General features: G+C 35.7%; 2 protein-coding genes across 6 annotated transcripts in view; one reads left to right on the forward strand and one right to left on the reverse strand.

The window, feature by feature from the left end:
• Positions 1 to 251: 251 nt before the first annotated feature.
• On the forward strand, positions 252 to 12,523 carry fyb1b (FYN binding protein 1 b). 5 transcript variants are annotated; one of them, XM_077232941.1, is made up of 19 exons: positions 252 to 351; positions 5,825 to 6,767; positions 7,885 to 8,008; positions 8,119 to 8,171; positions 8,950 to 8,963; positions 9,050 to 9,096; positions 9,259 to 9,361; positions 9,468 to 9,627; positions 9,743 to 9,869; positions 10,117 to 10,136; positions 10,274 to 10,346; positions 10,467 to 10,550; positions 10,941 to 10,981; positions 11,070 to 11,130; positions 11,280 to 11,379; positions 11,489 to 11,642; positions 11,731 to 11,764; positions 11,866 to 11,894; positions 12,048 to 12,523. In XM_077232941.1, exons 1-19 carry the CDS (start codon positions 349 to 351, stop codon positions 12,068 to 12,070), a joined length of 2,193 nt encoding a protein of 730 aa, XP_077089056.1. In that variant the 5' UTR covers positions 252 to 348; the 3' UTR covers positions 12,071 to 12,523. The 5 variants fall into 5 exon arrangements, 4 of the variants coding, with proteins under 4 accessions (XP_077089056.1, XP_077089054.1, XP_077089055.1 ...); XM_077232939.1 differs by having other exon boundaries at positions 267 to 4,315; XM_077232940.1 differs by having other exon boundaries at positions 267 to 4,315; positions 10,470 to 10,550.
• Positions 12,524 to 13,254: 731 nt separating this feature from the next.
• The window catches only part of mfhas1 (multifunctional ROCO family signaling regulator 1), a 31,137-nt gene continuing 29,665 nt past the window's right edge, over positions 13,255 to 14,726 (reverse strand). Inside the window, exon 3 of the mRNA XM_077232938.1 lies at positions 13,255 to 14,719. The gene's annotated coding sequence lies outside the window, so the exon portion shown is untranslated. The remainder of the gene's footprint in view (positions 14,720 to 14,726) is intronic.

Below are 14,726 nucleotides of genomic sequence, written 5' to 3' on the forward strand. Positions count from 1 at the left end.
AAAGAAAGAGGAATATTACTCCTGTCAACAAAGACAGTAAAAAAAAGTGACATGCTTCAGTGTTCTTATATGTGTTCTTATAGTGTTCCATCATGCACAGCAGGGAAGCATATTCGAGAATAGAAAGAGCAATTGTGCAGTATGGGATAGGCAAATAGATTTGATGAGGAGAACGATAGGGCTTCCTGTGATGACAGCGCAGTGCAGATAGGGGAAGTAACCAGGAGTGGGCAGGCATTTACAGTCACAAATAAACTGAAGCAAACAGAAACACGTTCAATAGTCTGGTCGAGAGCTACTAGTCCATGAGAAGATCTGGGAGAGGATCTTTTTTTTAGCTCGACCACCATGGTGAGTGTTCTTTCTGCTTTCATCCCTTAATTGTCATATTGTAATGGCCGGAATGTAACTTTATGACAGTTTTTAGAGAAATTAGTACAGAGAAACTGATTGTATGAAATCAGACGGTGAACTTGTGATGATGCAGGCGTTTTTCTGTGCATAAATCGTCTCTTCTAGCAAACTACGTTTATCTGATACTGTTTGTCTACTTAATAACTTGTTATTTTAATTTTTAAGTATGTGCATGCAATTTCCATTATCATAGGCTTTGTTTGTTGGACATCAGTAAAAGAAAAGACGCAAAAAACTAAACTGCTATGAAATGAAATGTTTCTTTTGTTACGAAATTTCACAGCAACTTCACCTTTTTCTAATTTAAAAAAAGTTCTGGAGAATGGTTAGGGGATTTTATCATGTGTTTTTGTGTAGAAAAAAGATTGTGTAATTTTTGGCAGGTTTTTGCTTCACCAACACAACTTAGTTCCTCTTCGTCTGAACACACTTGAGTTTCTCTTTAATTCTTCTGCCATTTGGTTTTCTATAGACGGCTCTTTTAAACCATAGACAAACTGTCACAAACCGGTTTGAATTTATATCTGGTTCTGCCCTTTGTGGTTACAGCAACCCATTCTGCTTTAGCTTAATAATACCACATTACCAATGTGAAACTACGGTAGGACACCTGTTTCAGATTACATCACAGTCACATTGTGGGATTCTCATGGTCATTAAGGTTCTCCATAACCGTTTGAAAAATACACACACAGACATCCATTGGTTCTTTGTTAAGCATGTGTTAATACACGCAAGGTCTCATATTCAAAACACACATTACACAAACCATCCATCCAAAGAACAGAACTATGGAGTTTTTGTGAGGCTGCTTTGCATGTCGGGAGCCATTAAAGGTACAGCTCTTGTTATAGTAACAGCCATAATAATTAAAAATGTATTCCGTACTTTGTATATCTTTGTAGCTATTAGGACAAGTTTTTTAAAGCATAAAAATCTGCATGCTGGAATAGCATTAGAAGACATCTTTCTGCTTATGTTACATTTTAGGTTATTTCTTCAAACTTACTGTAGACGTTGTAACACAATTATGATATTAAAGGGATAGTTCACCCAAAAATGAGAATTCTGAATTCTGTCATAATTTAGGCTACTCACCCTCAAGTTGTTCCAAACATGTATTCATTTCTTTCTTCTGTCGAATCTTTTTGTGTGATCTCATTGGAGTAAATAAAAAACAAAATGATCAATCCATGTGGTATCTGCAAACAAACAACGTCTCAAGGTTTTTTGATGCAAGTGTCTTTGGAGAGTAAATACAGGTGTAGTTCATCACATCAACTATCTACTTGTTCTACCAATGTTTACAACTAGAAAGTTAGCAGTCACATTATAATTTAAGCATGTAAATTTACACAGGGTCAGAAATTAGCCTGAAAATAAACATTTTAGCCCTATCTGGTCCCCAGAAGATAGTATGCCGGTGTTTCTAACAAGCTCAACCAGCAAATTAATCAGAAACACCATAACAATACAAATAAAAATTTAAAACAATTACACCACTAAAGTTCACCAAAACATGAACTTCCCACTGTCCCAGTTTCTCATGTCAACGGAGCAAAGTCTAATGTCACCACAACTGTACATTTTGAACAGTTTATCTATTGTTTTACTCTTTAAAACTTAATAAATTTGTGTGCGCTATGTCTTTTTAAGACAAAATTAGTAAAAATGTTAAAAACATTTAAAACTAAATGCAAAAAACTAATAATTGGTTAAGTGTAAGTTACCTTACCATTTACCAAGGCCAACCATAAATACGCTTTTTGAACATCATATTATATGTAATTTTACTGTAAAGTGTGGACAAATGTAAAGTTTTAACAAGTTAAAGCTATAGGATAATTACTGTACAATTTACAGTGAAAACAGTAAAAGGACATTCCCAGAAGTCTTTGCATGGCATATCACACATGATTATTTTTCTTTAAAGCTGCAGTCCATAACTTTTTTGGGTTAAAAATGATCCAAAATGAATTTTTGAGCAAGTACACCAGCCAGTGTTCAAAACTATCTGCTTGCCTTAGCTCGAATCAAAATGGTAAGCTTTTTAACTAAGTAATAATGTTTTCAATTCCAGCGGTACTGGTGGATTTCCGCGGGAAATTCGAGCATGTCTTTGCGTCATTACGTCAAATCTGTACGCATAAAGAAGGAGTCTCGACTAGTAGGCTTTATTGCATGTGAGGATGTTGGAGTTGGAGATTTATAGCCTTTTCTCACCGCACTTGATATAATTAAACTTATCAATTTGATGGCGGATCCAGAAAGGTTCAAACGACAATCACCAGTGACAACTGGAGATTCACCCATGGTAAAATGCAAGAGACTTCGGAGTGGCTACAGAAAAAAAACACACTGCAACCGGGCCCATGCGAAATGGAAACTGACCTACAGGTAGCCCTAATACACATTAAATGTAGTCTCGCAATGCTGATGTTGTTAACATTAACAATTTGAGAGCAAAGTAAAATTTCCACGGTTTGACGTGATATGATAAGCGATCGTTAGATTTAATCAACGCTATTTACTGCAATGCTTTTCCCCCTTAGTTGGTCAGTACAAAAGAACAAAATGTTAATTATTTGTTCAGATGACATTTTCTGGTGAAAATTCTTATGTTGGTCATACTTCCAAAAAGTAGGATCTGTGATTCCGAATGACAGTATTCACACCGGCACGGCGACTGACAGCCGCACATTCTCCTCTAAACTTTGGACCGCACTGTGCAAAGAGGAAAAACTACGGACTGCAGCTTTAAATAGTTAATTTTTGTGATCAGTAATATACATTAGGATGTTCTCAGTTACATTTTCTGTTATAGCATTATTTACTTTAGAATCATGTGCAGGGGTGCCGCCGAGGTTTCGGGTCCCCCTGGCTAACTTTTTCGGGCCATTATGATTGGAGCACTAATTTCTCCGCAATGGACCATGTTTTATGGACATACAACTTATGATGAACACTAATTCATCATGTGGTTTTCTGCTGAAAAATATACAGGCATCCTGTAATACCAGAAACATCTTCTCTTTTTTTTTTTTACTGTAAATTAATCAGGATATTTTTTCACAAATACAAAGACATGGCCTAAAATTTCCATTTAAAGTACTGTATGTGGTTTTAAAAAATGTCTACATTGCTGTTGTTTGTCAAGAGCGTAGTGATATTGTAATTAGTTGGCCAATGTCAGTTCCTGTGTCTAACAGTTTCTCTTTTTTGCTCAGTGAGTCAAACAGCTCAGTGTGTACCTCTGTCTGTACATTAGAAACTTGTCCAAAGCTTATCAGCTCTTCCTGGTGAAAGGTCTGTCCTGATTCAAATGCTTGTTACCAAGGGTGCGTCACAAACATCGCCTAGAGTCTCTCAAGTGTCGCTAGACACATTAACACAAAAGGCTAGAACATAATTTTTCTGTGAAAACAAAGAGGTTTAGCCCACAGCTTTGACATATCCGGGCAAATCAGCTTGAATTCACATTGGGGATACATCATGGAAAAATAAATGAGGTTTTTTTTTTTTTTCAGAAAGAGATTTGCATCCAATTGCGCAAGATTTGAATGACGGGCATCTGACAAACTAGCTTTAAAAGCTAAAGCTATTTCATGGGGGTTTTTTTTTTTACAAAATGTTATACGTGAAAGTAATGCATTTCACTGTGACCTTTGTGCATCTAACACAAATTATATTGTTTAAAAAAAGTTCATTAGAATTAGAAATTCATTTTTCTGTATATAAGTGCTGTAGTATTGATTGTAGTGACTTCCTGCTAGTTTGGTATGACAAATGCTCTCAGTTCCTGTGTGATCTCAGAAACTCTCAGGTTCAGTGCAGTTGACTACAAACAGCTCTGATGGAAAAATCAACTGTGCTAAATTGTAGTGGAGACCCCAAATCAGAGGTAAAGATGTTTTTATAGATATTTTTGTAATGTAAAACATCTCTGCTGTTTATGTGTACTATACTCAATTTATTAGACAGAGTGTTCAGGTGGTTAATTTGAACATAAATTTGATAAATCTTTTATGGACAGCTCAATACAACAACAAAAAAACTGTTTTAGACTACAAGATAAGAAAAAAATACACTTGACATAACCCTAACTTAAAAAATGTATATAGAATACACATTTAAGTTGGACAGACATGAAAAATATGATTTTTAATATTGTATACTGCTTTGATATCAAGTTTGTAGTATTTCTTAATAGTATTAATCAAATTGCATGAATTTACTTAATTTACTTTAAATTATACAACAAAAGGTTGGTAACCCTAGGCATGCATATCAATGAACAATATGAGCCGGATAAAAGGATAAAGAGTTATGATACATGCTTCTTTCACTTATTTTTAGAGGTTTTTGGTTTTTAAGAAATATTAAAGCCTGTGTGTCTGTATGCCAAATTAACTCTTAACGTATTCCTATATCAGTCGTGTAGTTTCAAAGGCCTATGGGAAGGAAAACCCTGAAAGAGTTTTACCAGGGAATCACGATATATTGGCCACCATATCGGTATCGGCAGATACATGATAATTTTTAATGTTATTGTTATCAGCCCAATGAAAAAATTTGGCCCGATAAATAACCGATAAATAATGGATTATTTCCTTCAGCTGAGACCCTTCAGATGCGTACTGTTCACCATGATGCTTTTGGGTTGCTTGAAATATGATTGGAATCCTTTTTTTAAAAAAAGCAACATTTTATTACAGCAACTTGTGAAGCACAAGTCTGTTATATAGGCTACATCAAATAATAATGAGAACATTATAATTGTGTGCTTGAGAGATGGCTTTTAATGATGAGACTTTTGTTTTTGTAATCAGGCTCTCAAAAATTATATAAAAATTAGTTTTTAGATTTATCAGCCAATTTATCAGTTATCGGCTTTCAAACATAAAGAATTATCGGTTATCGGTATCGGCCAAAATGTTCGCATCCCTAAGTTTTACCAAACAGCGTCACCCAACTGAACCATGCAATTGCAATTGAGTTATACACTGAAAACACAGTGCAGACAGTGGTCGAACCAAGAAAACTGCAAGATGAAATATAGTTTTGGCCTAGTAAAGGAGCCTATCGCTGAATGCTTATGGTGGTACACTTTGCATTGCTTTTTTGTTGTGTTTTGCTCTCAAAACAATACTTTTTTACAGAGCAAGCAATGCCATGGGTTTGATTCACAGGAAATGCATGAACTGAAAAAACTGCTTAATGTAATGCAAGTCATTTTGGATAAAAGTGTCATAAAATGCAAAAATGTAAATGTAATGTAGACTATGATGCATACTAAATCACACACAGATAAAAGCTTACACAAACTGACAGGAGCACAAATACGGATGTGTACACTCTGCCTAGGTTCTTCTCTGTTCCTTAAACTTTGACTTTCAATCTATGCTCGCAGGACAACAAGTCAGATGTGAAAGCTATCATGGCTCGTTTCCAAACAGGAGGTGCATCTACGGAGGGGACACCAGGTGTTCGTCCAAAACCACCAGTCCAGCCCACATTGTCTTCAGGCCCAGCGGTGCCTGCTAAGAAAGCTAATCTTGAAACTAGCCTCTCCGGTGGAGCTACTACTACCTCAACTGCCCCCAGACCAAACTTTGTAAAGAGCACAGTCAACACAGCTAGAAGCGCTCCAGACATACATGATCCTCCGAAGCCAAAAGCTTTCGGGACTAGGTTTGAAAACACACAAGAGAACAACAGAGTCAACTTTAAAGTTCCCGTTAAACCTAAACCAATAGACTTGTGTCAGAATTCTGAGACTTCAAAGGCCCCATTCCTAAAGGGACCACTACAGAAGCATCCTTCAAGCATTACGGAGAACGATTCAAAGGTGTTAAGTCCAAAGCCACAGGCTACTACGGTAAAACCACCCTGGGTCAAAGAAATCTCAAAAGCTGAAGACAACTCTAGCTCTAATCCCACCCTTCCAAAAATGCCATTAGCACCCAAACCGAAAAGCACCATGGCTATTTTGCGCCAGCAGCCAGAGGAAAGTAGCACTACGGAGCCTGCAAGACCTTCCTCAGTATCTCATCTGAAACCATCAAGTTTCCGTATTAAAAATAGCTTCAACAAACCAGAGGAAGTTGTTAAAGAGGGTGCTAAAGCACCAAGTGCTAATGAGTCGGTCTCAAAGCCCGTAGCGCCTCATAAACCCAACTTTCCAAGAAAACCATCCGGGCCTACTGTACAAACATTGAACAATGACCCTTCAGCCCCCAAGAAGAAACCTTTAACCAATAGCTATGCCCTGGGCAGCGCCCCTGCCAAACCCAACAGACCTCCCAATGTCAACCTTGAGAAGTTCAAGAAGGGCTCAGAGGCTGCAACAGATAGTGAGTACTGCCAACCTGGAACAAACTGCACACACTTTTTGTATAGAAGAATCTAATGTAACAAAACAATACGCAATATGCACTTCACCAGTCATATCAAAGCCACAGAAACTTTGTATGCAAAGCAGCCACTGCTCATAAGCACCGTAGAGTAGACTTTGGGTCAAAGTGGTTTCCGTGGTTTTACTTGTGACTGCTCTGCTTACCCCTGAGACAATTAACAAGCATGCACAATAAAACAAACATCATAAAGTGATACAAATGAGAAACTATGTAGATGAATATCTTAGTCAGTAGTTTATGTACAAATGAGGAACATCACATGACTATATCTAAAGGTTAGATGCTGCTAATTTATGCACTTTGATACAGTGCAACGTGCTTGTCTTTGCTCTTTAATACTCTTTTACAGAACAGCATGTGAATCAGCATCAGAGGTGCCATCATGAAATGAACATACAGGTGCATCTTGTATCAGAGAGAAATAACAAAATATTGGAATATTTAAGATTTCCTGCATGTGCTGTGCTAACTTCCTCGTTTGAGTTTCTCTTTTCACTTGAGCGCTGAAGTCAGTAAAGAAAAAGGGAAGCTCATTTAAAATGGGAACATAGTTTTAGAGAAAGCTTTCATTTGTAACTTGTGATAATGGTGAGATCCTGTGTATGACTAGGTTTTGCTCTTGAGCGCCATATGAAAAGATCAGATTATTTTACTATAATTAAAAACTTTGGTTTCTGTTGGTCTTCCAAAAAAGTTCTTCACTTTTTTTTTTCTTTTGAAAAACTGTTAGACAGGTTGTCAGTCATGTTTTAAAGGGATAGTTCACCCAACAATGAAAATTCATTGGTCCTGTCGCTCCAAACCTGCATGAATTTTTTTCTTTTGTTGAGCACATTAAACTAGATATTTTGATTTAAACTAGATGTTTTTATAGTGTTTCATCTGTTTTCATGTTAATCAGTTAACCTTTTGTGTTCTGCAAAAATAAGAAAGTTATACAGGTAAGAAAAGTCATGAGGGTGAGTACCGGTAAATCATGACAGAATTGACATTTTGGGTAAACTGTTCAATTTAAAAGATAAAAGCTGGTCATAAGGTTAACTATTTATTGCAGGTCCTGGACCAAAGAATGTAGCTCCCCCTCCTCCACCCGCCTCTCACCCCAGTAGTCAAGCACCTCCACCACTGCCCTCTCAACCCTTACCTCCCAGCCTGCCCCCACGACCTTCAGGTCCTTTGTGAGTGCCACAGACATGCTACTCTGAGTACTGTGACTGAATAATTCAGGTAATAACAATTTCTTTAATGTGAATGTGATTATAATTCACAAACTTATTTTTGTCTACAGAATTCAAGATGAGCATTATGACGATGTGGAGAGCATGAGAGAGTCATCTAGGGGTAAGAGCTATCTTTACGTTATTGAATAGGAGTAATTTTAGAGCCAATAGCTAGTGTGTGTGTGTGTGTGTGTGTGTGTGTGTGTGTGTGTGTGTGTGTGTGTGTGTGTGTGTGTGTGTGTGTGTGTGTGTGTGTGTGTGTGTGTGTGTGTGTGTGTGTGTGTGTGTGTGTGTGTGTGTGTGTGTGTGTGTGTGTGTGTGTGTGTGTGTGTGTGTGTGTGTGTGTGTGTCTTAGTGAGAATCCAGACATTTTCATTAGAGACTGCTTTCATTTTTGAAAGTAGCCTCGGGTGCTCACAAAGGCTTTTGATCAAAAATACAGTGAAAACGGTAATCTTTTCTTTATATTTTAAATCTTTTAATACATTTCCATATGTTATTTATCCCTATATACATTTCTTATTATTATCAATGCTAAAAACAGTTATGGTACTTAATATTTTTGTGGAAGCCATGATACTTTTTTCAGGATTATTTTATAAACAGAAAGTTCTAACAATTTTAATCTGTATTTGAAATAAAAACCTTTGTAACATTATAAATGACTTGATCAATTTAATGCATCCTTGCTGAATAAAAGTGTTTATATATATATATAAATATATATATATATATATATATATATATATATATATATGTATATATATATATCTTAAAAACTACATTTTAAGACTCGGTTTTAATATATAAATTACATAAATATAAATACTTACTATACTATATAATTAATGGTGCAATACTATGTCTTTACAATATCTTTTCACATTTTATCACTACAGGCCAGAAAATGGAGGTAAGAACATTAGCGAAGGCATACAGATACCTGGAAGGTACACTAAAAGTTTGTTTGTGCAGTGTCTCATGTCTTACCTTTTTTAGGGAAGTGGAAGTGATGGTGAGATATATGAGGATCTCGATGACAGCCGGTAAGATGTTTTAAGCTCTATTCCTGCCACTCTCTGTGATGCACAGCGGTTACCTTAGCCACCTGGAACAGAATAAAATTATAATATCAACTCTTTTGCTGCTTTGCCATGTTCTGTAGTGTTTACTGGCTAATAAATGGTGCATGGTCTGCTATATCACAGGTCTGCTGCAGAGACAAGTCAGCCTCAAAAGAAGCAAGACAAAGAACTTAAAAATCAGAAAGAACGTGAGAAAAAAGAGAAAGAAGCAATTAAGAAGTTTAAAGTAAGATGGGATTTTTATTTAAAAGCATATTTAGAATTTAATACCAACTAGTTATTGAGATTTACTTTATAAAGATTTTTTTTTTACTGATTTGTTCTTTCCACAGATAACACCCCCCCTGCAGGTTATTCATCAGGTAAAAGCCAAAGCTGACTGCAAGGGCGGGAAAAATGACCTCTCTATAAAGAAGGCCGAGTCAATTGATATTATTCGAATCACTGACAACCCAGAGGGTAAATGGCTGGGCCGGAGTCAAGATGGATCATGTAAGAGTTCACACTATACAAAGTTTGACAATATGAACTGGTCATTGATCACCTCACATGATTACTTTGATAATCACTGAGAAAAGACATATGTAGTTATTTCTCTATATTTCAGTCGGCTATGTTAAAACGGAAATGGTTGAGATCGACTTCAGCGTCTTGAAGACTCAAGGCCTGTCTATTCCTCATAACTTGGAAAATGAGGAGGTGTACGATGACGTGGAATCTATGGACGATCAAGGGTAAGAATCTGTAACACTTCAAAACAAAAGTCCATTCTACAGAATTCCACCGATTTTCCCTAATAATTAATTATAGGAAGATGTGAAAAAACAGATTTGATCTGCGCCTGGACATTTACTTGACGTCACATTAAACACTTCTCTAGTATCTAGTCCAGAAACAGTCAAGAAAAGTTTCATTAGAACATGCACAGCAAGTACTGCTGTTCTCATTTATGTGAGAATTTATATTTCTTTCATATTTCAGGAAAATGAATGGGCAGCGGGGTAAGTTTTAATATAACCAATCTTTTTTCTGACTGATTGACTGTAAGGTTTAAGTTTAAAACTTGTATTAACTGTAACTGTAATAATTGAAGTTTGAGGGGTGATACTTAAACAAGTCTGCCCTCTGCTGTTTATAGTTGTTTTGCCTCCACCGCCAGATGATGATGATGTGTATGATGATATACCTGATTCCAATCCTAATCCAGTCAGGTAAGAGCAAAATATACATGTATATATATTTATCATGTAATGTAATATAACATAAGACTTCCAAACTTTGTTTATATGTGTGTGCCTGTATTCACACACTGCATTCCTCTGAAACCATAGCAGTGGAGATCTCAGGCCACTCTTTAAATCGCGCAACTTCTTGGACATGCTCAAAAAGAGAAAAAGTCAACTCCACAATAATGAGTAATTTTTTCATTAGTAAGCTGAAATCAGTCAATGTTACTTTTCTACATTTTAAATCCTTACCAATCACAATTGCATATGCAATTGCCTCTATTTGCTCTAACAAAGCAAATTGATTAATTGTTCCTTTCCCAATCAATCCAATCTGTTAAAAACACCAAATAGCACCCTGAAGTTACTGTCTTCTGAGCCTCCTGTTATTAATGCTTTTCTAATCTTTTCTAACCATAACGTTGCTGGATATGGATGATTCACTAATGTTCTATTCCCAAGACTTCAAACTCCCTTGATTTTGCTTTTATCTACAGAAAACAATATTAACTCCAAATTAGGTCTGTTAATTGGCTTCTGCCCATAAAATTATCAAATAGTTATATACTTCTTTTTCAGCATTCCACCACCTCCACAATTTACACCTGAAGGAAATAAAGGTAAAAATAATTTTATTCCTATATAACGCTTTCAAAGTAACTGTGAAACCAACTCTTTGTTTCGCCTTCAAATGTGTTTACATCACAGACATTTGCCAAGACATATACGATGATGTTGATTCATTTCCTCCCGCTCCATCACCTTGCAGGTAAACAGATGTAAACAGATGTTACCTGAAGTGCTTTGCTATTAATGTTGTAAAGCAATATGATGCCATACACAGAATTAAACTCTTAAAACACACTATATATTAGCATATTTAAATTTGTCTGTCTTGATGATAATGATATTTTGCAGCCTTCCTCAAATGAAATCAAAGGCGACCAAAGGTCATGAGGACCCAAAAAAACAAAAGAAGTTTGAGAAAGAAGAAAAGGAATTCAGAAAGAAGTTTAAGGTGCGTATGAGATAACTTTGGGCATACTGTATGACACAATGCTAAGTTCACATAAGAGTGCTTTCTTCATTGAATTAATAAGCAAACAATTTGGTATTTACTTTACCAGTACGATGGTGAGATTCAGGTACTTCATCAAGCAACAATTGCCACCAGTAAGAAGGGCAGTGGGAAAGAGCTGGCTGTACAGGCTGGGGAGACTGTGGACGTCATCAGCAAATCTGATCCTGACAAATTCATCTGTAGGAACAAGGAGGGAAAATGTAAGTGACGTTAATTGTGACTCCAGATGAGATTAATCTATAAAACAAGCAATGGTAATAATGATGAAATTGTAAAATTGACTTTCAGTTGGATATGTCTCAGCGAGCAACATCCAACCAGAGTAAGTTACATTTTGTCAAAGTTTTTTTTTCTTTTTTTTGTGCAAATGTTTAATCAATCTGTGAACATGCAAAACTAAAATTTGACATTTTGTTTACATAGTGAAGAGGTCTATGATGATATTGGAGATGGTACGTAGCAAATACATACACCTGAACATTACATGAAAATATTAAAATGCAGTTATTCTACTGCGAATGTGATGTAATTTCAGATCAGAATTTAGACAATATTAATTATAGAGATGAATTCATTCACATCTTCAAAAAACTATGTCTTTACAGACTGTATTTATGACAACGACTGAAGATCTCACACCATCATCATCTCATTTTCTGGTGCAGCTCATTATTTCTGGCCCTATTTGTCTTCTTGGTTGTTGATGTGTATTTATTATATGGACGCAATCATTTGGAGTTCACTTGTTCTCTTGGAATAAGTCTAGTACCATTATAAAATCATAGTTACCTTGACTCAGTGAAAATAAATCGCTTCATGTCCAGATTGGCATCCAAAAATAGAGAGTTCTCACTTAGAGAGACTTTCCCTTTCTTTTTCCTGTCATGAGTTCTAAGACACATTAATAATTCATCACTGTAATCATGTTGCTGAGTGAAAGGCAGTATTTTGTAACTGGTCTTAATTTTCTAATTCACTTATGGATTTTTTTTATTGTAAATAGGCTATTACACAGCAAAAGACTGAACTGTTTTCATAACATGCTAATAAATGTATACATTTGCTCTACTTTTAAATTCAACATGTTAATTGCATTGATTTATTTAATACATATGTTCACATGAATTATGTAGAACAGAAAAACGTGAGCAAAACTCTGCACGAAAGTGGCCTTCAAGACCCAAGTTGTCCATCCCTGGCCTACATACCTTCGCATTGTTTGGTTCACTGTGTTAATGTTTTACAAACTTTGTTTAAAGGATTGTCTAGGTGTCACCAGGCAATCAGGTGAATGTCTGTCAAGTGTCAAACAAAAGGTAGGCTATAGATCAGTCAGGCCCAGGGAGGTCCGTGTTGTCCGTTTAATGCGCCGGTTAAAAAAAAAACTTGACTCTCAACTCTTCATTAGACGGCGTATTTCATTGACATAAGAACTGTTATTCGTCCGTGTATCTTTTTTTTAGCTTATATTATGTAATTTATGTAATTTCGCACCGGTAGATCATCCCTTGGACAGAATTTAACCAGTATCACTGTATTTAACAGGAAGTATCTTCTTCACACTCTTGTAGCTGTAAATCGTCTCTGAGGAATGCGCGTTCACGCAAGTAATTTTACCTGGCTTTCCAGCAGATGTAACAGATTCTTCGAATGCGATTTTCCACTGAACACAAATAAACAAAAATATTTTTCAATTTTTTTTGAAAATGTTAGTATTATTATTGGACTGTGTTGTTTCCACGGTAACTGTTCTCATGTATTTCATGCAATAACAAGAAAATACACAAAAAAGTAAACGACAGTAGGCCTATGTGGAAACCAGCCTTTATATTTGGTGTTTTTGTGGTTCTACAATGAGAAAGAATACATTTTTTATAATTTAGAAAACAGTTTGTGGCTTTTACATTGAGCACAGTAGCCATGCACAATGCACAGAAAATAATGTGGGATACTGGTGACAGCCTATTAGCTTACAAAAATAAAATATTACGTACAAAAGTTTATCAACTGTTCACAAAACATTACACTTATTGCAGATTCTCTCCTCAAAAAAAATAAAAAAATTAAACAATACACAGTAGTTTCTAAGTATGAATCAATTCTTATAAAAACGCCTTGCATTTTTGTTCTAGATAATGTGCACTTATTAGATAAATATGTACAATTTGATTCACACTGCTTTTACAATCAGTGAATTAAATATATATCAAATAACCTAACCTTAAGCAGATATGCTTACACAATATTCTTCAAGCGTGAAAAGACATCCTTGGCTGAATTATTGTACTTGTACCATTTCTGTACATCCGTGACTGTACATCAGTATTTCTAGTCATATGTATCCAAAACTGCATCTTATAGGAAAGTTTGAACATGCAAGAAACAATGTGACAATTATGAAAATCTTTCAGATGGCTGATACTTGCTTAAAATAATATCCTCATGCTATGGAGTATGCTTAGCTGTATAAGCACTGGAATGTATGTGTAAGAAAGAAAGATAGAAAGAAAGAAAGAAAGTGATAGACAGACAGTGATAGACAGAGCCGATAGATAGATAGATAGATAGATAGATAGATAGATAGATAGATAGATAGATAGATAGATAGATAGATAGATAGATAGATAGATAGATAGATAGATAGATAGATAGATAGATAGATAGATAGATAGATAGAAAGATGCTTTCGTGTCAGTGGTTCAGGGAAACATTTTTACATCTTTGGCTGCACGCATCACTCAAATCCTTTGAAATGTCTCATCTTCTCCAACCAAAATAAGCAATGTGTATTTGAGCAGAAAAACAATAAATAGATCCTGTAGAATTATTCCCAACAATTCTGTCTATTCATGTTCAATATGATTAAACCTCTCAAGAGGCTTCTGCTAGTGCATTTATATGTTATTTTATAATCCTTTTAGTATTTCAAATGCATGCATTTAAAGTACAATATCACTTAAAGTGTCAATCTAACCTCACTAATTAATGTCTGTCTTGTGTCTGAGGAGACACAAGTCCATTCTCTTCCATATTCTGTCAGCTGAACCACCTGCAGCAGCAGAAGATGTGGGTTCAGTCCAAGAGATGCAACAACTGGTAATGTCCAAGAACTTGCAGAGGAACGGCTCATCTCAGATAGTACTGAAAAGCTCAAAGCGTCAAAGAAGGCTCAGGGTGATTGAAAATGCTTTAGGTGCACATAGACAAAAACAGGATGTCAATGCAAAAGTTTCTAATACTTTCAGTTCATCGTGTGTTGGCAGTCGGAGCTGAACACCTGAAAA

Source organism: Siphateles boraxobius, unplaced genomic scaffold (assembly GCF_051911475.1).
Source record: "Siphateles boraxobius isolate OS27281-9 unplaced genomic scaffold, OSU_SipBor_1 18, whole genome shotgun sequence".
In the NCBI taxonomy this organism is placed as follows: Eukaryota; Metazoa; Chordata; class Actinopteri; order Cypriniformes; family Leuciscidae; genus Siphateles; species Siphateles boraxobius.